Source organism: Cenococcum geophilum, assembly GCF_001692895.1.
Source record: "Cenococcum geophilum 1.58 unplaced genomic scaffold K441scaffold_16, whole genome shotgun sequence".
Lineage (NCBI taxonomy): Eukaryota > Fungi > Ascomycota > Dothideomycetes > Gloniales > Gloniaceae > Cenococcum > Cenococcum geophilum.
Window position 1 is genome coordinate 2,056,216 of NW_027137574.1, and position 23,807 is coordinate 2,080,022.

General features: G+C 44.3%; 7 protein-coding genes across 7 annotated transcripts; 4 read left to right on the forward strand and 3 right to left on the reverse strand.

Moving 5' to 3' along the window:
- The first annotated feature begins 141 nt into the window (after window positions 1-141).
- Window positions 142-655, forward strand: K441DRAFT_73244 (uncharacterized protein). Its single transcript, XM_067654245.1, has one exon. It carries the CDS (start codon window positions 219-221, stop codon window positions 480-482), a length of 264 nt encoding a protein of 87 aa, XP_067505239.1. The 5' UTR covers window positions 142-218; the 3' UTR covers window positions 483-655.
- Window positions 656-3,949: 3,294 nt separating this feature from the next.
- K441DRAFT_695677 (uncharacterized protein) lies at window positions 3,950-5,949 on the forward strand. The gene is made up of 7 exons (XM_067652829.1): window positions 3,950-4,125; window positions 4,188-4,277; window positions 4,524-4,558; window positions 4,606-4,646; window positions 4,697-4,769; window positions 4,816-4,882; window positions 4,940-5,949. The coding sequence occupies exons 1-7, from the start codon at window positions 4,087-4,089 to the stop codon at window positions 5,648-5,650; spliced, it is 1,056 nt and encodes a 351-aa protein (XP_067505240.1). The 5' UTR covers window positions 3,950-4,086; the 3' UTR covers window positions 5,651-5,949.
- A 332-nt stretch (window positions 5,950-6,281) lies between these two features.
- K441DRAFT_658454 (serine/threonine kinase receptor associated protein-like protein) lies at window positions 6,282-8,211 on the reverse strand. Its single transcript, XM_067648356.1, has 6 exons — window positions 7,766-8,211; window positions 7,537-7,650; window positions 7,447-7,486; window positions 7,298-7,393; window positions 6,621-7,249; window positions 6,282-6,564 (listed from the first exon to the last, which is right to left on the reverse strand). The coding sequence occupies exons 1-6, from the start codon at window positions 7,773-7,775 to the stop codon at window positions 6,428-6,430; spliced, it is 1,026 nt and encodes a 341-aa protein (XP_067505241.1). The 5' UTR covers window positions 7,776-8,211; the 3' UTR covers window positions 6,282-6,427.
- Window positions 8,212-16,824: 8,613 nt separating this feature from the next.
- K441DRAFT_695679 (uncharacterized protein) lies at window positions 16,825-18,323 on the reverse strand. Its single transcript, XM_067652830.1, has 2 exons — window positions 17,461-18,323; window positions 16,825-17,411 (listed from the first exon to the last, which is right to left on the reverse strand). The coding sequence occupies exons 1-2, from the start codon at window positions 18,207-18,209 to the stop codon at window positions 16,946-16,948; spliced, it is 1,215 nt and encodes a 404-aa protein (XP_067505242.1). The 5' UTR covers window positions 18,210-18,323; the 3' UTR covers window positions 16,825-16,945.
- A 3,044-nt stretch (window positions 18,324-21,367) lies between these two features.
- On the forward strand, window positions 21,368-22,307 carry K441DRAFT_73415 (uncharacterized protein). Its single transcript, XM_067654270.1, has 3 exons — window positions 21,368-21,608; window positions 21,663-21,857; window positions 21,966-22,307. The coding sequence occupies exons 1-3, from the start codon at window positions 21,572-21,574 to the stop codon at window positions 22,220-22,222; spliced, it is 489 nt and encodes a 162-aa protein (XP_067505243.1). The 5' UTR covers window positions 21,368-21,571; the 3' UTR covers window positions 22,223-22,307.
- K441DRAFT_73431 (uncharacterized protein) lies at window positions 22,308-22,792 on the forward strand. The gene is made up of 2 exons (XM_067654274.1): window positions 22,308-22,679; window positions 22,777-22,792. The coding sequence occupies exon 1, from the start codon at window positions 22,392-22,394 to the stop codon at window positions 22,629-22,631; it is 240 nt and encodes a 79-aa protein (XP_067505244.1). The 5' UTR covers window positions 22,308-22,391; the 3' UTR covers window positions 22,632-22,679; window positions 22,777-22,792.
- K441DRAFT_658462 (uncharacterized protein) lies at window positions 22,793-23,419 on the reverse strand. The gene has a single exon (XM_067648357.1). The coding sequence runs from the start codon at window positions 23,223-23,225 to the stop codon at window positions 22,857-22,859; it is 369 nt and encodes a 122-aa protein (XP_067505245.1). The 5' UTR covers window positions 23,226-23,419; the 3' UTR covers window positions 22,793-22,856.
- Between the last annotated feature and the right edge of the window lie 388 nt (window positions 23,420-23,807).

A 23,807-nucleotide genomic window follows, 5' to 3' on the forward strand; every position in this document is an offset into this window, starting at 1 on the left:
TAGAGCTTTAAGGGGGAGCTCTGGTAAAGCTCTGGGGCAAGTGGGTTATCTACACGTGATAACTCACATGTAGATAACATCACGTGGAGGTCCGTGCCTAAAAGACGTAATCAATTTAACTACATAACCAAATCAGAATCACTTTCTTCGATTATACAATAATCGGAATCATGGGGCTGATTATGGTTATATAGTTATTGCCATTACTGCACTTACTGATGTATTGTGGTGGCCAACCGATTTTCCTCCTTTTTTGCAACACCTCATCCGCTAAGACTGCTCCAACTCCCCACCAAAATTACTCTTTCTATATATCTTCTTTTAAAACCTGTAGATGGGTCTTTTCTCTTGGGCTTCCCTCTTGTGACAAAGCCAATACTCGATCCGACTCCTTGTCCCTCCCTCACCCAGATTTTGCCATTTTAGGCATGAAAGCCTGGACGAGTTATGCGTCTTCGTTAAGCATAGTATTCAACATATAACAAACGTAAATACAGCCTTCACCATTCATAATACCACGGGCTTTCTCCGCTGAGCCCTTTCTATTATTCAAAGGCTGACGATTACCAAGATGTGCCATCAAGGGATGCTCCCGAGGGCCATGACCGACAGCAAGCAGACAAATAGCGACCGCTACAGATCTACAGCTATCGAGACTTTTTAGATCAAGGCGGACTTGACGAATCGAAACGGCAATATCTGTGGGACCTTTCCTTTGAGTAACTCGCTATTCTCGTTCTTGCTCCTACAATCAGCATTCCGCACCGTAGATCTTTTCGTGAGACTCTAACGGCCCTCCTCCTAGCGTAGTCATATACCGGCTCACACTATGGCAGACGCGCTTCTGCACATACGCCGGCCACATTCTGCTGCGCTGATCTACAACCTGCTGCTGACGGACATATGGCATCGACCCTCGCGTCGTAACGACGTAGAATGCGGTGATAGCGGAAGGCCTCTTGCTCTCTCTGTCATGTCAGAAAGATCTTGTCTAGCCATAAGCCTTCGAAACGCGAAAAACATCATATCAAAATGTCATATTGAAGCGGGCCTAGATCCCCGCACAAATATCATTCTTCGGAACGTTCCCAACAAGATGGATTTCGTGATCGAACCCTAACGTTTCTTAGAGATGCATAAGATACTCATGCAAGTTCAGCACTTACACAATGCCGGAAACGACGCATACAAGACACTCTGACTAGCTTCCACTAGATCAGCATAGACAAGATCATGGTGTCCATGCTAGCATGCTTCAGGCGAGCGTGGCCACTACACATAGGCGACATTCCGAGCGGTTCTAGCAAAGGGGCTCTTAAATGGTTGGTGCATTTCTTATCCTTTCTAAAACAACGTCTTTGCTGGCTCGCGGAATATAATTGAGCATCTCGTAGGTTTTGCGAAAACATTGAAATGGATTAGCACACCACTAATAGCTTCGGCGAAATGGAATGTATCAGCTTGCGACTCACAATGTAGGCCTACACAACTAGCATACACTAGTTGGCCGACCGGCGCATAGCATTCGGCGGCCTCGGAGAACTCTCACAACAACTTCAGGATACAGAGGCGGCTGCCCTATTTTACCATATACCTTGTGTCTTGATAGATCATCTGGACTGGAGGCAAAGTTTGTTCTGGATGGACATGAGATATAAGCTTTAGGTTCATGACCTGCCGGATTACTATCTGCCACAAGACATTTGTCATCTGCATTTGAAAACGTAGCATTAGACCCATCCTCATGAATTTGGAGATCAACCCCACAGTCGAGGTCTCGGAAGTTACATGCTATCTGCTGGTTGAGAAAACCTCGGGGTGCTTGTTGAAGGGACACATCTCTCCGAACTCTTGAGATAGGTTCGATCACATCTGCTCAGCCGGGTCACACCGAATGGCATATTCTATAGCCTTCAGCACGTACTCTTGCAGTCAAATGAGTTCAGACTTGTCCGAGTATCCAAATCTGCTCTTTATTAGTTCATAAAGGAAAAAATCAAGTATCCATTCCAAAAGATGCTTATCCCCCATTCGAATCAGTTATGGGGCGAGAAGGGTCATGGCTCATGCGTTCAGATCCTGCTATCCTTGGAGCAGAACAATGACGATTGGAGGCGGAAGAGATTCTAACGCCACCTCCACGCGTAGTTGGTTGGCAAACAAAGCCATCACGGCACATGGCAGCTAGTTTTTGCGCAACCAGGATGTTTTGAGCCTCAGCTGTATCCTTAAATTGCGTTGGAGCACAAGGACTTGTTGGACTTCGCCTTGGGATGCTTTAACAGATCCGCACCTCAGCTTAGCATTCTCTTCCCAATAGTGATTAAGAGGGTTTATACCATCAGTAGTTGTCCAAATGTCACGACATCCTTAGGCGCTCAGAATATGAGGTGGATATGTTTCCATGACTGCTTCCATCCCCCAGTCCATACGTATCTGTCGTGGCCGAATGAACGATGAAAACATTTACCATCATTCTTGATAATAGCCCGGATGGTTTTGCATTCTCCAGGGTTCATTGATCAAACCAACAGCCGACGGTGAACTTTTGTATGCGAACGAAATCGCGGCTTATGAAGGTCCATGGCGCCAAGACTCGATACATCGGCCTAGGTAGAATTCGCTACCGTCTATACACGGAGGTACCTCGCTCCTGCTTCCATCGCAAATTGGTATCTGTCAGTGAGGAAGTCTCATCGGACGCACCTCGAAACAGCGATGTGGTTGCCATCGGATGAGAAGCGGAAGCTAAGAGCAGACTGCCCTTTTTAATTAAAGGAGACAGTAGCTCTTATCATGTTGTGTGTATTAAGAGCTGAGTATCTCTAACTGGGCGATGTTCAAGCTGAGCCTGTAACTACGGTTGGATCTAGGAGTGCGCTCGGCCCATGTGCTCCTAGAAATCTTGAGTAGCAGCTCATCGGGGTACCGGTTGGAGGAATTCAAGGATACCAGCCGAGGAGGGATGAAGAGTACAGTAGAGGTGATTAGTAGTGCTACTCAACATTACTGCCATTAACTCTGAGAGTGTGTTCACTAACCGTTACCTACTTGTCAGCGCCTTATATTTCCAAGACTAATGCAAGCTGCTGTGCTTGGGCGGTTTGCCTGGTGTGTTCATGTCGGCTGTACTTCTCACAAAGGCTTGGTGTTTGCTTAAAGCGGGTGCCATCACTTTTGACGCATCTCGTTTTGTCCGCCCCTGGTGGGAATGACGCGGAGTTCCAATTGGCACCACAACATGAAATAATTCGTTGAACGCGCGTTCGTTGATAATTTTGCGAGACTATTGCATGGTTTGGTGTTGGAGGTGTTCCGTCGTCTCGAGTTGTGGAGAGAGACGTTTCGACCTTCGTATCTATCGTCACACTAAGCAACCCGGGATTCAATATCGCCTCTGAAATATTGGAGACTGGCATAAAGATACAATGTGTGCCCAAAAAATAATCGGCTATAGATGTTCATGGAGTCTTGGTTGATTGTTGATTCAAAAGCGCTTGAAGCTTCGAAGCGGCTACGGTATATTCACTAACCCCAAGCTGGGACATTAAAGCGGAGGCAAAGGCCGCAGTAAGACTACATAAGATGACTCAAAAAGGCACTGCGTTTTCTTTAGGCAGACAAAGAAAGAAAGAATGTGGGAGGAGAGTGTATAAATCCAAAATATCTCGCCTGAAGTTGTGTGCCTGTGCAACAAATTGAGCGAAAGGTCAGTTCAATGGACAATGGCCTGCATCTAAGGACCTCCCAGTACGACAACATCTGGTTGAATACTCTTATCTCTCGTAATGAGCACAAGAGGCTCCGATGCATTGGAAAATGATGAGATGGAGGGGTCGCTTCTGAGGGTGGAGCTTGGATACGTTTACTGGGTACGTATTTTATTTTACATGACTCAGCAAGGCTATTTCTTGGGCTTGGCTTCGATACATGGACACCACCTCACTGTCCTGCACTTACTCTTCACCTCCGACACAAACGCTTATCCCGACAAAGCCAACGTCTTGGGCATAGCAACCGCATCTATCGTAGAAGGCTGCCCACTTGCAATCATCTCTTTCAATACTCCTCATCATTGATTCAGCAATGAATCAGTCTCTAGATGAGTCTATGAACGAACGCCAGGTAAGCCTTCTGATCGCAGCATGTCTTCCACAACAGTGACTGACATCAACATCAACTTATAGGCAGGCTCCCGTGGAGGATATCGCGGACGCGGCCAACGCGGTCCTCGAGACCGTCGCCAGAACAATTACCCCCGCGATGGGGTCAAAAAGGTGAGTTCACTGCTCAACATTCATTTCCACCGACTGAAATCTCATTTGGATGACTTCAGGTCTCACCTCCTCCTCCTCCCTGTCCTTCCTGTGACACATCCAAAATCATTCCTCAGCGACTCTCCACTGTCGTATTTCCCTCGCCCCCGACCGAATGAGACTCGGTGTGATGAAAGGACAACGCTTGCTCGGAGTTTACCACTTATAAAGACTTTCGCTGACATAGAATTTCCTTTGTTCAAATAGCCTATGCCGAGAGAGCAGTTTCGTAACCTAGACCGGTATGCATTGTATTCAGGATTTTCAGAAAATTATTAATAGCTCGCAGTGACGAATGGGTCCACGATAGGTACCAGGACGATAGTGATGGTGGGTTGTCTCTGAGTAACACATTGAACACATGTTTATATTTCTAGCAGCGCGCCGCACTTCGCGGGATTCATACAAGCCAGGACGTCATAATAGGCATTCTCCAGAGCCAGACTCTCAAAAGTAAAATCCCGCACCCTTCATGTTATGTAGCTAACAACTTCCACAGCCCTCCCGCCGGAGTCAAAGTCAGGATCGACAACCTGCACTGGGGAATCAATAAGAAGGAACTAGGGGTATAACACTCGCATCATGCTGCAATCATTTTCAGTCAACCATTCTGACAACCCTAGGAGTTGTTTGCCAAACAGGGTCCAGTCCTCGCGACTGACATTGTCTTTGATCGCCATGACCGCAGCACAGGCATAGCTTATGTCACCTACAACAAAGTTGAGCACGCTGAGAAGGCGATCCGTGAGTATCACGGACAGAAAGCCCTGGACCAACAAATCTACCTCTCAATGGTTAGGCCTGGCAATCCTAAACCCTCTCGCAACCCATTTGACAACGTGGCACCAGCCTCAAGGAGCCTCTTTGATCGCATTGAGGGTCGTGGCGGCCGGGCGGAGCGCAACGGTGGCCGTCGGGACAGGAGCGACTCTCCAGTGAGACATAGCGATGTTAGCAAGCCGGCCCCGGAGGGTATCGACCGCTATGTTCCCGGCCAGAACGGTGGACATCGTCAGCGCTCACCTGCTCCTCGTCGCGGCAATCCTCGTAGCGCTGGTGCTGGCGGTAACAACGGCCGTCGTCCAGGTACTCGTCGCCCCGTCAACGACCGTCGCGGCCGCGATGACCGTGGCCGCCCACTAGTCCAAGGTCGGCCTCAGAAGACCGCCGAAGAGCTCGATGCGGAGATGGAAGACTATTGGACCAACTACAACACCGAAGGCAATGCAGCTGTGACGAACGGTGAGACTGTCACCGGGGCCCCTGCTAACGCGACATCGAACGGAAATGACGCAGTCAACGAGGATGACTTCGATATCGACATGACTTTGTAAAGGAGACACGAACACCTTGGATGTTGGCCATTTCTGTTCTTTCATGTAACGGTGTTTCGGCGAATGGATGGATGTGGTTGGACTACCCAAGACATTTCTGTACTTCATACTAATCGGTTTACAACGGAGCTTGGGTTTACGGGAACTCGGAACGATCGACTTTATACGGATATGGAAAATTTGAGGCGATTGGATGAATGGCACTTTCTAACCCCAGATGCCTACATGTACACACAATAGATGGGCCGGTTATGGCTAGCGCATAAAGTAGTAATGTGACAAGCCTTATGCTCAAATGCACTCTTGGGATCGTGATGTGATTTGGTTTTGCTCAAAGTAATCGCGCCTACAATTGTACCATAGGCCAGATAGCCATTCCACGCTGCGTGAAGCATTCGAAATGGACAGCCGCAGCGGACCCGCCATGATCAGGAAATCTGTTGGGGTTTTAGTCGGCCCGGCATTGGTGATTCTTGGCATGGTGTTGGGTTTCGTGGTGCAAAGTCGATTTTTATAATGTCAAGACACATGCCTGACGTAATTCGGCCATCGAATTTGTTCATCGCATATCAATCTAATATGTACGTTCTGAAATCTGAAAGTTTGAATTCTGATCACTGATAATGGCACTGCTGGACAAACGAATCGGCCGCAATCTTTCAGCAGGCCTTCGCAATCCATGTCATGACGGCGTTGAGGGTATTTATCCCATAGTCCACCTCCCCGCCCTACCCACCTCAGCAATACTAAACTCTCTGTGACTTCATCTGTTGTCCATTACCTCCAAAGGCCGTAAGGCCCGGTGGTGAATTTCCATAATTTAATAGTGCCATCTTCGCTACCAGTGGCGTAGAGCTTGCCGTCGGGCGAGAAGCTGACGGACCAGATGGGTCCATGATGGCCTTTGCCCATTTCTACGTATCGTGTCAGCACCACAAAAATTCAGGATGGAAAGACACCAAAAACATACCCAACTCCTTCTCCTCGTCAAAATCCCACACGCGCACCCAAGTGTCGTTCTGCGAGCTGCCGCCCGTGACGAACTTCCGCTGCGCGCCATGCAGCGCCACGCTCGCGATCTCGTACGGCGTCTTGACGCTCTTGATCAGCGCCGCCGGCTGCATGCTGTCGAAGAAGTATACGCTCTTCCCTGCGGCCACACTCAGCACGCCGCCGCCCACGCCACTGCCTTCGCCCGCCGTGTTGTCCAGCTCGCAGGTCCCGACTGCGCCTTCGACGGCGAACTCGCCGATTGTGGACCGGGTCCGCAGATCCCACCACCGGACCCTCTTGTCTTCGGCGGCGGTGATCAGGATGTTACGGTCGGGTCCCCACACGATAGATTTGATTGTGCCGCCGTGGACGCCGGGCCCGATTTCGTAGCTAGGAGGTGTAGCGGATGAGGATGGGTCGTAGGGGTTTGTTGGAGATGAGGAGGCGCTGCTACTTCGGGAGAGGTCGAATATCCGGAGCTTCTTCTCCATACCGCCGGTTGCGAGGATCTGAGGATGCGGCTGGTTTGGGAAGGCCACGGCGCGCACAATGTGGTTGTGTTGGAGGGTGTGCAGCGCTTCACCCGTGTGGGTATCCCATACTTTGCTACGGTAAGGTTAGAGGCAGATTGGATGAAACGAGAGAATGCCTTACGCGGAGAAGTCGGCGGATCCAGTTGCGGCTAGCGTGGCATCTGAGGAGAGTCTAGCTTGCCACACTGCGCCCTTGTGGCCTATGAAGGTTCCGATCCTGGTGCAGTTGATCAGCAAAAATTGAGTAAAGGTAGGGAAAGTGAGGCACACCAATCACCTGTAATTCCATCACGAAGCATGGGATTATTGTCTAAACAGCATATCAGTCTGGTTGTTGAAACAGCGTAACGATGATCATACCTTTGCAGGCTGATATAAGATAATATTGATCATCATCAACGACAGATGAGAAGCTAAGATGCGTGACTGGTCGCGAATGTCCATGACACGTTAATGGGACCACCTTTGTCGTCTCTATGGGGCACAGTTTCGTAAGTAAGCAATTCTCAATAGAAAATGCCGGCAAGTTTCTCCATCGAAACCATCCTATACTTCTAAACTTCAGGAGGTTGGGAATAACACAACGTACCGGTTGTCATGGTGTAGTTAGTTTACAATTGCGTGGCTTTACTAATGAAGATATTCTTTAGCAGCCTAGGTAAGGAAGACAATTCGAGTCTCCCCGCCAGACAATTTTGAAGATTTAGTGCGAGTCCGCGAATGATTGTAGGATCTTGGAGGACGATCAAACCAAAAGGTCTGACAGGGTCTCCCAATGCACACAGGTTTAAGGAGCAAACACAGACGCACAAATGTCGGAACTAGGCACTGGAATGAAAGTACTGCAGATAAAGAGTCGAAGATGAAATCCAGTTGATGCGATACAGGAGAAGGTGGACGAGCAGGAGACAAGATGATACAGGTTCAAGAGATTCGTTTCGTGGTTCGTAACTTCATGAATGGCATTATAGAGGAATGTATGGGTGGATATGCCTGAATTAAAGCACGAGGTCAGCGACTGAGGACTGATTCCTCAACTACCACCGAGAGTGGAATGCGGGCAGACCTCAAAATCGGCCAGATGCGTCGGAGTCATAATGTTCCGTCCCGGCATAATTTCCTTGAATACCCTTAACTCAGAGCTCAGACGCGATTCTGTTGGTGCGGAGTCAATCGGCCCGCAAGCGAATGACTAACCACGTTTGTGGTGCACCACCAGAATCACGTCTGAGGCACTTTTCTAACGTTTGTCGCGTCGCTTAACAAGTCTAGGAAAGTCCCTCAGACCATAGAATTAACTTTTTGACAAAAATGGTTAGCGATATCCGCCTGCGGATAGACGTTCCGGCCGGCTCGTGCACGCTAACGGCTCGTGCACGATTTCTTGGCCAAATGCATCACCAAACTTAAGGCTATACAAATCGCAATACAACGTCAAATTGGATCAAATTTTGGTGTTAAGCACGGCTTAATTAGAAGATCCGAACTGGCTATATAATATAATCTCCTAGGTAAGCTGGAGCTTGGCGTTGGCGTTGAGGCCTTAGAGCCCTCGGTAGAGGGGTCTCCTTGTTGGTATCCAATATCTCAATAAAATCCTCATCTTCTACTACCTCTCTACGTTTGGTTTGAGCCTTCCGTGATATTTAAAGCTTCTTAGCTTTATTTTTGAGTTAACGATTAGCCTTACGAGCCTCCTTAGCTTCCTGTCTTTTGAGCCTTTAAGCCTCTACCTCCGCCTCCCGTTAGATCTTCTTTTGCGCCCGCTGCTCCTTTTATAGTTCTATTATACGCCTCTTCTCTTCCTTTTGGGCTTGCCGTTAAAGCTTTTCCTTAGCTTTAAGAGCTTGTTCTTAGTGTTTAGCTTACTCTTACTTAGCTTAAAGCTCTTAGGCCTGCCGAATCTTCCTAGGGCTATAAAAGACAGCCTTACCCTGCTTTGGGGGGGCAAGCTAGGTAAATAAAGGCTTGCCTTAACAACGCTTCTTCTTCTTATTGTGTAGAGCTTTGGTAAGCCTATCTAGGCGATATTAGAGGATCTTATTTTCGGTTATAAGACTTATAACTGTATCTTGTAAGAGCCGTGCGCGTTTATTAAGTACATCAGAAAGCGTCTCTTTAAAAAGCCTCCGTACTTCCCGCTAATTATCTACCGTAAGACGCGAACGTGTTAACTTACTTAAGGAAGGCCTATCTTCTATTTTAGTGTTAAGCTTATTTATAATAACGCTAGGATTAAAAGGGTGGAGGCCTGTCCTTTTCCATCCGCTCTTAATATTAGATATAGTAAAAGCCTTTCTATAAGCAGCCCAAAATAACTAAAAGAAGTCTCTTTTGGTAAGAGAGTAGAGGCCTTAGCTCTTATAAAGAAATTGGTTTAACTTCTGGCTATAATATATCGTAAGTAGTAAGAAAAGATAGATATCTAGTAGCTGGAGTCTATAAGTTGAATAAGGTGGGTATACTGCTATAAGTATTTACTGCGTATTATAATAGTTTAGGAACTTTATATTTATATAAGAGCTGTGCCTATTAAGGATAAGAAGCCTCCAATCTCTTCCGTTTCGGGCCTTTGCCTTTATCTCCCTATTAAAGATAGTATCTAGCCAGGCGTATCCAAGATTATTGTTTGTTTAGCCACTAGGTAATAAAGCAAAGAAGTAGGGGTGTTTATCTAGATTATAATCTTAAAGCTAGGTATCTTATATATTGCTACTAACTGCTTAGTAGATAAGGCCTAGTAAGAGGGTTGTTCCGTTTGTATAAATTATTACCAAAACCGTGATCCACTCTCTACTCCCATCTTATATTGTATGCTTAATCTTTCCTAATTTAAATGCAGCCTTAGAAAACACCCGCTTAGCCTTTAAGAGTATACCAACTAGGAAGCCTTTCTTATCCATATTGTATGTATTTTGCTGCTTAATCCCATATTTCTTAATCTTTTCGGCTAAAAGCGCAAAGTAGAGGCCAAAGTAATAAGCCGACTTAGCTTATTTGCGTAGATTATCTATAGGACGGAGGTAGTGGCTTTTTAGAGAGTCGCCTTGCTTTTTAATTTAGCGCGGAATCTAGTGAGGTCCTGGCTGTTTTCTAGCAATCTCTTGCACAAAACTTCGTACTATAGCAACTGTAGGAGGTAGGCCATGAGCCGTAAGCTTATTAATATAAGTTATAAGCACTTTGGATTGTTCTTTGGTAAGAAAAGATTGTAATTCGTAACCAGCTTCCTTAGAGCCCATAATATTGCGATGGCGGCGTAAGAGGGTAGATCGCTCTACTCCAAACTCCTTAGCGGTTTAAGTGTAATTAGGCTTTAATTGCAAGCTTAAAGCAGCAAGAGCGGCCTCAATTGGATCCATGGTTGTAGAGTTATGATATTTTGAATTTTCGCGATTTTTGGATTTTGGTGTGCATGAGGTGGGACCGTGCATAAGGTGGCCGGAACGTCTATACGTATGTCCGCTAATTGATTCTATGGTCTGAACTTGCTGAGGTAAGCCCTTACCCCGCGCACGGGCCACACTTTATTGTCACCCATTAGTGCAAGGGATAGGTTATAGGAGAAATGAGCAAGCTTTATTAACCTATGGTGACGTCAGCGATTATCTATATTATATACCCCCCCCCTAACACGCAGTATTCAAGTTGAGAGAGGGAAGATGGAGACGACAGAGGGGGAAGGAGGCTTGTCGCGTTAATCGCGTCGGGAACGCGTTAAGACAGCCAAGGCCTTTAAATATGATAGTTACGAGAGCGATATAGAAGATACGGTTCACGTAGCAGCAGTGGCCCCTAGGGCACCACGATTGAAGCGTATGGGGAAAAAACTACGTCCTAAGGATTAGATAGGGTTAATAAGAAACCGCATAATGGCCGAAAAGAGAGCAGAGCAATCGGCAACAATAGCTACTATGGCAAACTAAGTAACAACTAAGAAGACAAATATAATAAGTATGCAGATTAAGGTGCTAACTAACCTAGTTACGTTACTACTAGGGGCAATAGAGGAACAGAAAGAGGTATAAGCGAACCAAATTAAAGCCCTTACTAAAATATTTATAGAGCAGATTAACGCGCTTAGAGTAGAGGTTACGGAAAAGATGGAGGTAATCTAAACCCAATTGTCTAATATTTAAATACTACCGAGCGCGGATCCGTTGTACGCGGAGGTTGCCTATACGCCGCTAAATAGTTAACTAAGTAACCTAACATCCTTCCCGTTAAGGAATACTATGCTATTAACTATTACTAATACGCTATACTATATAGTTAATATATCTAGAGTTAAAGAAGAAAATAAGAATAAAGCATAACTGGGGGTAATTAGGTAAGCAATTAAAAGTAGTATATATATAACGGAAGGCTATAAAAGCTAGCGCTGCGCAGCAGTAATTAAAGACCCTAGGAACCCTATACGCATTAGGATAACTTATAGAAATAAAGTTAAGCTCTAACATATAAAAGAAGCGGCCTAAAAAACCTTAGCACTTAGTATTCGGGTATTACGAGACCAGCTCTATCTAGTAAAAATTAATAATACTAACTAAACAGCAGTTCTTAACTAGGAAGGAAAAATTTAAAATAAAGCAGTAGAGGTACTAGGAAAAGAGAATAATGTATATATAGCCTAGATAGGATAGCTTAGTAAAAAAGACATAGGAAAGGCATATAGATTAATGGTTATATATGTTACTAAAAGTAGTAAAGTAGCACAGTTGCTATAGGATTAATACTTTTATATTATAGGGGAATTAGCCTATGTTAGAACCTATAAACCTAAAAGCGGTCTAATATAATGCTACTAGTATTAGATACTAGGACACAAAGCATTCGCATATATAAGACCGTAAGTATATACTAGATGCGCTTAAGAAGGATATTATTATAATAATTGCCAAGGATAAATTCTAAAGTATATACCTTGCGGAGGACCATATAAATTGTTTAGTAAAAATTATTAAGTGCTTTATCCTACCCGCTATATATAAGACACTTTAGGTACTTTAACTAAATATCTAAAAGTAGAGTACGGTATAGCAGAGCCTAATAAACGATAAACAACTAAAAGACTTTGGAGTGTTAGCAATATTAGAGCCATATATATAGAAAACGGACGATATGGTCGTAATAGTCCCTATAGGATACCTAAATTAGACTAAGGTAATACCCACGGCCCAGCGCAAAGAGAGGTGGGTAGTATGGAGTATACTATAGATTTAAAAAGATATTAAGGCCGTATAAGTGCTAGTACAATTAGTAGACCTTACTGCGGCGGTACTGCGCCTTTCTAATAGATTAGTACTGGTGGTGTTGGTATACGTTAAGGGAAAGAATATAGAAGCACTATAAGATATAACTAGTAAACTATGCTAACTAATCTAAAAAATATAGAACAAGATAGGTACACGAACCGATATAATACTCGTAGAAGACTTTAATCGGCACGATTAGCTATAGGGAGGAAATAACGTCTTACTAGCGAGATAGGGAGAAGCCGACCCAATTATTAATCTTATAGAAGATTACTCCCTATATAGCCTACTACCTAGGGGTATAAAAACATAGCAAAATAGTAACTGTAAAATAACGATTAACCTAATCCTAGCATTAGATAAGCTAGTATTTATAATAGTAAAGTGCACTATATATAAGACAGAACACGGATCTAATTATAGGGTAATTAAGACAATATTTAATATTGCGGTCCCTAAACGCGCTATAAAACAGAGAATGCTTTTTAAAAATATACTATAGAATAAAATTAGAAATAGGATTGCCACCGCCCTTTATATTATCCTAGTGGGCGGTAAAGTACAGTAGTAAATAGACCGGCTTATAGAGGTAGTGCTAGAGGCAGTCCACGCATTAACTCCAAAATCTAGACTGTTACTATATACAAAAAGGTGGTGGATAATAGACCTTACGAAGCTCCGCTAGGTATATACTTACTAGAAGAACCGGGCAAAGAACTAATACTAAGCAGGCTAGATAATACCAGAACTAAAGTAATAAGTAAAGGAGGCTTTAAAGGAATACCACGATGTAATATGGAAATAGAAAAGGATATATTGGAATAACTTCCTAGCCGATAATATAAACATTTAGTAAGCAGTAAAATACCTTAACTTAAGCGGCAACTTAGCGTTTAATAAGATACCACCGTTAGTAAGGATAGATAGATCTACTATAGAAGACAAAGATAAGCAAGCAGCGGAGCTATTAACTATATTCTTTCCCCCGCTGCCAGTAGGAATAGAGGATAAGGGTTTGCGGCCTTAACAAACGCTAATACTAATACCGCGTCTTATAATAGAAGAGGTAGAACGGAAGATATTTGCGGTAAAGCCTTAAAAAGCGCCAGGGGATAATGGCCTACTAGTAATAGTATAGAGGCAGATATAGCTGGTAATAAAAGATAGGGTCCTACTCCTCTTTTAGACTTTACTAGATAAGGGCGACCTTCCTAACTAATAAAGAAATGCTAAGATTATACCGCTTAAGAAGCCGAATAAAGGAGACTATATAAAGGCAAGGGCATAAAGGCCTATCTCTCTGCTGTCTATGTTAGGTAAGGTACTAAAGTCTATAGTCGCTAAGAGAATATCGCATATAGTAGAGACCTTTAGACTACTACCTATAAATTACTTTAGGGTAAGGAAGGGGCGCTCTATTAAATAGGCGCTACTACTATTATAAGAATATATCTATAACGCGTAGAGGTCTAAGAAGGTGCTTAGCCTTATTAGCTTTAATATAAAGGGTATATATAATAGAGTATATAAAGAGAGGCTACTATAGAGGCTTATAGTAAGAGGTATACCGCTAGTGCTAGTGCGGTAGATTAATATATTCTACTCTAATCGTATAGTAACTATCTTAGTTAACGGCTATACCTCTAATTAGTAATAGTTACTATAAGTAGGACTACCGTAAGGATCGCCGCTCTTACTAATACTATTCCTCTTTTTTAACGCCAATTTAGTCTAGCACCAGCTTAATATAAATAGAGGCTTAATAGCGTTTATAGATGACTATAATATATAGGTTATAGGACTATTGGCAGTAGTAAACTGCGAAGGTATTTAGGCTATTATTAATAGAGTAATAAATTAGGAGAAACGAAGCGGCGTAACGTTTAAAGGTAAAAAGACTATACTAGTGTACTTTATAAGAAACGCGGACCGGATTAATACTACCCCGTTTATAATTAAAGGAAAAACAGTTACACTAGGGTATACAGTTAAGATCCTAGGGGTAGTTATGGATGTGGAGCTTTAGTATAAGTAATATATCGCAAAAGCAGCCACTAAGGGCCTTGTCGTAGCTATAGTACTAAAAAGACTTTGGATAGTATCCCCTTTAATTATAAGATAACTATTTAGGGCAACAGTAGCGCTAGCGGTGGACTATACCTTAAATATCTAGATGCACGCCTGTAGGGGTTCCGCTATAGCCGCAATAAATAAAATACAAAAAATTGGAGCGTAGGCAATTATAGGAACTTTCTATATAGTAGCTACGGTTATTAGGGAGGCCGAAGTAAGCATATAGTTAGTATATAAGTGGTATTTGGAGAGGGCCACTAAGTTATAGGTTAACCTTAATACGCTATATAAGACGAACCCGCTCTTAAGGCTCCGTATAAAGGTGCTTTAAAGGTTTACGTCCCTACTACAGAAGATAGCCTATATATATTAATATATACCAATAGATAAGATAGAGGTTATTTAGCCCTACGTAGTACTACTATAGGAGGACTAACTGCTTATAAGCATTAACCTAAATAAAGATAGGGCAACTAAAGCCGCTAACTCTACCTAAGGTATATAGATCGTAACAAGCTCGTCTAAAAAAAGAGGCATAGTGGGGATAGGAGGTGTTATCTATAATACCCTTAGCAATACGCTAAATAGGGAAGCTATTATATACTTAATTATACTAGGACTAAGAGTAGAATAGAACCTATATATAGCTAAACTAGCGGCAATATTAATGGCGATAAGGTGCTTACCGTTAGATCTATAGGAGAGATAGATTACTATATTTACCAATAATTAGGCAGCACTATTAGTAATTAGCTAACCTAAGCAATAATTTAGCTAAATAAGTATTACATAAATCTATAATATAGCCCGCACGTTAAGGTAAAGAAGTAACCGTTTTCTTATTATATGGGTCCCTTAAGGGGAGTTCAAACTAGGTAAGAAGGCAAAAGTAATAGTACAGCGAGCCACTATATAAGGACGCCTACCGTAAGGATAATAATACTAGGCCAAGGCTATAATAATAAACACCGCAAGAATAAAATAGTAGGGTAGGAAAACACTACTAAAAGGAGTAGGAAGGTATTTAAGAAAAATAAACATAGCACTACTAGGTAAATATACCCGTAGGCTATATAACTCCCTTAAGTAAAAAGAGGTAAATATATTAGCCTAGTTACGGATAAAAATAATATAACTTAATAGGTATCTATACCGCATTAGAGCGGCAAAATTAGATTAATATAATTATAGATAGGCAAGAGAAACAGTTAAATACTTTCTTTTTAGGTGTATAAAATGGATATTATATTAAGAGCAAATGCTGTAGTAAACAGATATAAGAAGAGGCAGCTTATCCTTCTATTTTAGGGGGAAGGCGTTAACCAACTCTAGATAGTAGACACTAAACGTGGACGCGGTCCGAGCGATAGTAAAATACGTAATAGCCACCAGATAACTTAAGGCAGAATTAAATTAATAACCCGTCCACCACAGTTAAAAACTTCCCCCCCTCCTCTACGCTTTAACCAACCTATACTACACACCCTCGTGCTACCAGCAGATCTCGCTTTAATCGCCAAAGATAGAACACTAAATACTTGGAGGAACAGCCCCCCCAAGACTACCTGCTACTAACCACCCACGAGATCTCGTAGAATAAGGCATAAATAATACTAGGGAATACTAAATAAGGCATATGTACGGGCTTATACGAGAATATAGCGAGACTAAAGGAAGCGTAATTATGTAATATAGTACTAGTGCCCTTTAGGCTTAGTGCCTCCGGGCGGAATAAACTTTATCATTATCATAGGTTATAGGAGATAGGGGGGTAGACAGCTTGACTTATATAATTTAGACAGCTTAGAGGATATAGAGCTCTAGATTAGCTGAAGAGAAGCCGGGGGAACAGTAGAAGATGCTGGAAAGAACATAAGTATAAAGTCACTGGCTCGGGAAATTAAAGTGGGATACCATTTTGGGCTTAGGGATAGTGTCGGGCGGACAAGTCACTCATAAGGACTCTGTCGATTGGCTCTAGAAGCTCTATATATACATGAGGTAGGGGCAAAAGACTGACGACGACGCTGACGACGATTTGGTAACTGTTACTCAATCGCCACAAGGTCGGTATATTGCCACTCAGTCGGTGATAGGTAATGGATAGGTAATGGGAAATATATAGTAAGACATAAGGTGGCAACAAACAGGGTGTGAGTCATAACGTGGTACTTGACAGTGACCTCAACGTTTGACAGATAGCGATGCTGTAAATACAAAACTTTAACCCCATTAGCTATTGGCAAGATACCATTTAATAAATAGAAGTACAAGTATTTAAACTTGAGAATCTAGACAATGTCTGATATTTAATAAGCTGCATCTCAACTTTTAATACATTGTTCTGATCTATTTGCTGCTAAAACAAAGTAAACTAGTCATGTCTATTCAAATAATTTCCCTTCTAAAATATATTATACTAGACTATACTGTGTCTGTAATCAGCTACGCCCTCCGCAGCCGGCTTTCGTGGGTCCTTTCCAGCTGCAATAGGATATCCAAACTTGAGCGGCACCAAGCACTGATGCAACGATCCCAAAGAACAGAGCGAAGGACAATGCGATAACCCCGGCCCAGTAAACGAACCTTGGTGATTTCCTGCTTTCAGACCATATCTCAACCTTTGTCATTGGAGTAGGATCGTCTGCCTCTTTCCAAAGACGATATAAGCGTTCGCCCCAGTAATGATAATTCTCGAATAGACCTTTTATATCAGCCGGTAGCATTATATTTCTAGGATTCTCGTGGTACCCATGGAAAAGCTGAAAGGGACCTAACAGACGCGGATCAAGATGCTTTTCCTGAACCTCTTTGCTCAGTAGCAGGCGAGACTTTTCATCATTCTCTGGAAAGAGCAGATTGATGGTTCGCAGGGTCTCACTAACCAAGTCAGGTGGGAGACACCCTCTGTAAAAGCATAAGCATGGGATATATTAATCATTTGGTTAGATCTTACAAGCTTAGGCTTTGAGCCATGGGTATTCCTATATCCTCTTCGACCAGTGCGTGAGAAGACATCTCCAGGAATCCGGAATGACGGAACACGCAAAGTGATTTCCGTTGACCCGTTATTTGTAGTGCTAGATGGTCCGGCAAGTTATTTGTCCAATTTATGCGAATGCTCGCATAGTCGTTTAGATAATATGCTTTGAGCTTCTGTACTCTAATAGTGTCACTTTTGCTACCTTCATCAAGCTCATATCGAGGGAAAATTCTTCCCATAAAGCTCTCAAGAGATTCTTTCTCCTTCCATATTGGGCGGAAAACTTGACCGGTAGTGATAATATTATAGGCTGTTGGCGACCGACAGCTTGTCATGAACATTACTCTGACGGCGAGATCAAGTGCCGCATCGAGATTTAGCGTTGAGCTTGCATCAGATACTTGCCATGCTAGCTTTATGTCTTTGCGCGTCTTGGCTGGATGCTGCTTGAGGAGGTGGATGAAGCGCACTAGTTCTGCGTGACTTTGGATCGGAGTTTTAACCGCGTCGCGTTTAGTAGTTCTCACTACCGTCGACGTCGTTTCGTCAATATAGTAATCGAAATAATAGGCCAGGCGTATCAATCTGTCCGAGTCTTCCAAATCAAATCCCCATATAGCATTCGCAACGGTTGACTTGATCTCGTCATCTAGAGACTCGGAGAACGGTGTCTGAAGTAGGTCGACGTCGACAGAAGGCTGAGCGACAGTATTCAGCGACATCTTTTCTTAGCACTCGAAAATCCAGTACAGTTCTCGTCCTGTGGAGGTGCAGATCTGCAGCTTCGTGAGCTATGTTTTTCCTGGGTAAGGCTGCGTTGCCTGAGATTTGGTGGCGTTCGTTTCAGCCGCACGATGTCCAGCAGACTCAGGATTTGACGGCTAGTTGATGCAGACCTTTCACATGTGTCGCCTACCTATTCGGGATGGCTACTATGTTAATGGCTCCAAGTCGCGAAACTCTGCGGATAAGCGCTGATAGTGCCATCGATACGGAAACAGTATCATCGGTCCAGCCGCCTAAGAAACCTCGATACGATTCCATTGACACGGGCATTCCATCCTTACCTGCGGCATGGAAGTTCCATATACCACTGGGAAAGGGAAAACAGCCAGTGAATGAGCAGGGATCATCTCAAAAGCCATCGCCAAGGGTTGTAACTGCTAAAGACGGCCAGAATTACGCCAGTTTCCAGACGCCTTCGATGAGTGTTACCGTAAAACAGCGCAAAAGAGAGCAGCTAAAAACACTAAGATTCACGTCCACACTAAAGCTCATTGCCGATGAGAATGCTACCTTTCAGGAACAGCCAGGCTTGTTACTCAATCAATTCAATTCAATTGAGGCCTTGAATTGATTGAATTGAAAGCTTTGTAAGCAGAAGGTTCGGTTGATTGAATTGATTGATTCAATATTGAAACGATTGCAATTAATTGCAACTACGTAGTAGTTAGTAATTATCACGAGTCTCGGCATAGTGTTGATGCAGGGGGGCCTACCTGGCGGCGCCCGAATCGCTTTCTACCGTCGTTTCCGTCGCTCCTGCCGTTAATATAGGTCTATCGCGAGTCTTGGCATAGTGTTGAGTTACTATCCTGTTGTGTACCCCCTGTTCATAGTGGTAATAGAATTGATATTGTTGGTGGGCAAATCTAGTTATAAAACTTTTCTTACCTGTCAAGATCCCGGCGATAATGTGATAGTGTAAACAACGAGTAATGCTCGGGTAACCCTTTTTTGGTAAGGGGGTCTAAGAACAATAAGGTTTAAAGCATTATTATATGTTATGTTCAGCATATTTCTATATAATATTAAAAGATTCAATATTTATCAATCAATTCAATTCAACTAGAACCTCTATATTGATTGAGTTGCCAAGCCAGCGAGCTCTCAGTTGATTGAATTGATTGAGACTTGGCATTCAATTCAATTCAATATTGAAACCTGGGTGATTGAATAACAAGCCTGGGAACAGCACGAAAATAAGCTTCAGGAATTCATGAAATTCTGGGATATTCATAACGCAATTTGGTTTCACGGTCTGCCGTCTCGGAATCTTTGCCTTACCATCGTCGCAATTGTCAATTCCGTTTCTCCTATCAGACCTAGTTCCACTAGAGAAAAGCCTTATATATGCATCAAAGGACTACGAAGTGAAGCGGAGATTATAGCCTTCCATGCGATTCTCTCCCAGCGATCTATTCGTGAGAAATATAAGCCACTCAAGCTGTGCTATGACAGGGCCTTGGTCAGAACGTCTGCCGCAGACGAGATTTACCGGGGCGATATATCATTAGCGGAATGGACACTCTGTGGACTTTTGATGCAAGTCAGTGATAGCAGGGGACGACAATGGATGTCTACAATGGGTGGTGTCATTGAAATAGATGGAAAGCTTTATGCGCTCACCACCGCTCATACGCCAGAAGATGGAGATTCCGGTAGCCAAGGCGAGAGACAAAATGGAGACTCAGAAACACCTTACTCGCTCAACTCGGTCGATACTCTTGTAGATGAAAAGTCCTTTGATGATGATGTTGAGCCAGCTTTGGTAGTCGATAACTGGGTAAAACCGGAGGACCGTCCATCCTTATCTTCGCTGATGCTTAACGTTAGCTCTAGTCCAAAAGACGAACCATCTCCTGCATATTTCTGGCCAGATATCGGACAATCTGTCATGAAAGGGTCTGATTGGTCTCTTTTTCGGATTGATGATTCAATCTTGCGTCCAAATGCCATTGTTGGTTTAGCGACCAGTGCAACAGACCAGTCGGGACAAGTGCCTCAATTGGGCTCCGAATATGGACCAAATCGAGTATATCTCACCAAGTACGACACCTCGCCAGTATATAAAGCAGTTCATATTATAGCTGGTCGAACTGGTATTTGCCAAGGAGTATTGTTAGGTAACAAGGCATACTTGTGCCTGGCATCAGGGCCATCCACGGTGGTATGGACTGTAAAACTCGAGTCCGTCACTAGTAAGTTGGGTAATCCTTTTATACATAGCCACCTTCTTATTGTTATACAGACCTCCAGGCAGGAGACTCCGGATCTTGGGTTGTGGACGCGGCGAACAATTCTGTCCTTGGACACATTGTCGCCTTTACTGATGGGATTGCATACCTTATGCCACTCTGCCATGTGTTCCGCGATATCAACGCCGTGATGAAGCCGAATATCTCAGCTCAACTTCCTTCTTCATTCAGCGTGCTTGCAAATCTTGCTCATCAATTCCAATTGCAAGCGGACATATCCCTCTCAAATAAATACGCTTTGGAGGCGCTGTCAATGGCCGTGCTTGAGTCTGATACCTCCAACCCCATAGCGAAACTACTCCAAAGGGCTGTAAAGACAAGTCAGGATCGCATTCCATTCATGATACTCATTCGTTGGGCAGGCTCCAACATTCGGCAAGCTCTCATCTCGCCAGAGGCATGGCTGTCTGCACAAAACGACATTCCGCGACGACAGCAAATCGAGGAAGTCCTTACACTCCTGTTAGGGCTACAGGACTTAGAAATTAGCCCTGATCCCCAGAATAACCCCACATCCGCCATTGGACCCTCGTTAATGGAGCCAACTGATCGGGTAAACACATTTCAGGCCCCGCTACCACCGGATCCTCGAGACAGGGAAACGCAAGGTAAGAGTTAAAATTTCGTATAAGAACCATTAATAGTTAAGTTATCCAGGATATCCGTTTATCGCTAAGAATGAGCAACTAGACCACACTCCGGATCTCATTGACTCGTATTTTCCCCGCATAGTCTCACCAGATCACCGAAAACTACTTTATTCATTAATTAAACAGGAATTTCTGTATATCATTATCTTCGTTGTGGGTATAGTGGTTTTTGTGGGAGTTGGCATCGCTGCTGGCTCTGCAGCTGCTGCAACATTTGCTCGAGTGAACGGGACCGACGTTTCAAAATTGTGCCAGGCAGGCGTGATAGGAGGGCTCATCCAAACCGGAATCTTTTGCGTTCTATTTACGGTCGTCGGTTTCGCGCGCTCGCGGTTTGCGTATCAAATTATCTTCATAATAAGCTTACCCATCGCGGCTTTTGGAACTTCGATATCAATGACCTTGGCAGTGAATGGTTATCTTGTAGGCCAAAGTACGAGATTGTTTGAACTTTTTGGGCAACGTCATAGGCTTACCTAAATTTTAGCTCCGAATTATCTCATCACTGCAGCTGCTGCGGCCGGCGCGCCTTTACTTTGTGACTTAGGATCCATCATACTATTTTCAACTCATTATTATGGCAATAGGAGGCGCATTACGGAAGGACCAATATTACTTTTCCTCGGCATCGGCTGGGATAGTCTTGCTGGTTATACCTTCGCCCGTGTCTCCCAAAATCTAGGTGAGTGCCGTCCAAGCCTTTCTTTTCAAATTTGCAGAACCTCCATACAAATCACCACACTACTGCAATGCTTAGCTAATTCTTTTCTGACCATACCTGCTTCCACAGGTCATCCTTTATGCAAACCTGGCGCAGCTGCTGCGGCTGCGGGTGTATATGGTGTAGTAGCTTTGATCGCGAAACAAACTCTATTTTTCATGGTGGTGTTTTTAAAACGACGGCGGAAGCAAAAAGAGCCGGTACAGGTGCCACCCTTGACGGGTTTCCTCCCGAAACCATATATGCCATACCCGGCACTTGGATTACCCGTGATGTCACCTATGGCGGAGTTCGCGGCGGATCCACTTGCTGAAACATCGCTCTAATCCTGCCAACACGGGAGATTTCGGCGCGAGAGATTTTGGCCTGGAGATGATGCAGACTTATAATCCTCGTGAAATCTACAGTTTACTTCAGATGCAGAGAATCAACTAGCGGACATACCTATATCCGCCAGCGGATATCGCTAACCTTTTTGGTCAAAAAGTTGATTCTATGGTCTGGCTTTTCCAGACTTTGTTGAGCGACGCGACTTATTTTGTATGTAGAGCAGTCACCTTCTTTAACCGAATTATTAAAGCTACCCACGTAAGGTCTAGGGCTGTATATAGGCTTAAAATAATCGCAAGAGCCAGATCTATCAACGATGGATTTTTAGCTCTTGTACGCATGCTCCCCCTCATCCTCTGGACAAACCCGACTCCACGACTAATGCCTCCGCCCATGTTGGAATAGACGATCAAGGGGAGTCAAAAGTAGGAGGAAAACTTCATGTTTAATAGAGTAAGAAGCTCGTATATATATACACCAATAATCAGGTGGCTGGTAATAGCCACCCTATATTAGCGTCTGACGTAGCTCCAATGATAACAGCCCTAAGGAAAACGGTCCCTCATCCACCACACTTCCTTCCACGCTGCGGCTCGCACTTTCTCCCACTGCCGCGCCACGACCTGCATGTCAGCGCGGATGACGGGGTGTATGGCGCCGAGCGCCGCGACGTGCGCCTTCAGCTCCAGTTCGTCCATCGACTTGAGCCGGGAGGGTGGGAGCGAGAGCTGGAGGATCGGTTGGCGGAGTTCTGGGGGGAGGGTGAGGAGGGTGGTTGGGGGGGTGGTGGTGGGTTGCTGAGTGTGTGGGCTCAGAGCGGTTGAAGGTGGGTTCGGGTTCGGGGGTTTCTGGAGCGGTGGTGGCGGCAGTGGGAAAGGTGCGTTGTTTGCGTTTGGAGAGTTTGCGGCTGCGCGGTTTGGAGGTTGGCGGATTGAGGGTTGCGGGGGGGATGGGCAACTTGGAGCCTTTGCGGGCGCGGTTTTGGGACCTGGTTTTCATGGTGTGGGTTGTGTTGGGAGGAGAGGAATTGCTGTGTTGGGGTGCGGTGGGTTTGGGGATTCGAGGATCAGTTTAGGTTGTGTGGATGTGGTGGTGTGATGAACTTAAATTTGGTTGAGTCATTCGGCGCTGAGTATAAAGTGGATGAACTTGAACCTACGAGGTACACTGATAGGCTTCAGGATCGTTAGGAAAGGCCTCACCTACGTTGTGAATTTGCGGTCGATGGTGGATGTGAAGGTGAGAAATCCTTTGGAAATCTAAAAGGCGAGAGCACTGGAGTTACTCTAGTGAGATGATATTCGCGCGAACGAGCTCCTATCAGCAACTGTTTTGGAATGGGTTGAGGTTCATATGTAGTAGAAGAGTTATCAGGATGGCCCTTGGGTGATAATGGGTTTGAGAATGTCTAGGACAAAAGGAAACGGAGGGAAGGGGCTCATTTATACAAAGCCTTTAGCATTTAGGCAGGATCTCACTAGTGGAACTCAAAGTCCCCGACCCGAAAATTTTTTACCAGGAGAGATTGGCGTATCGTTTCATGCCTTCAGGGTGAGGACGCCTGAAGAATAATTAGTCGTG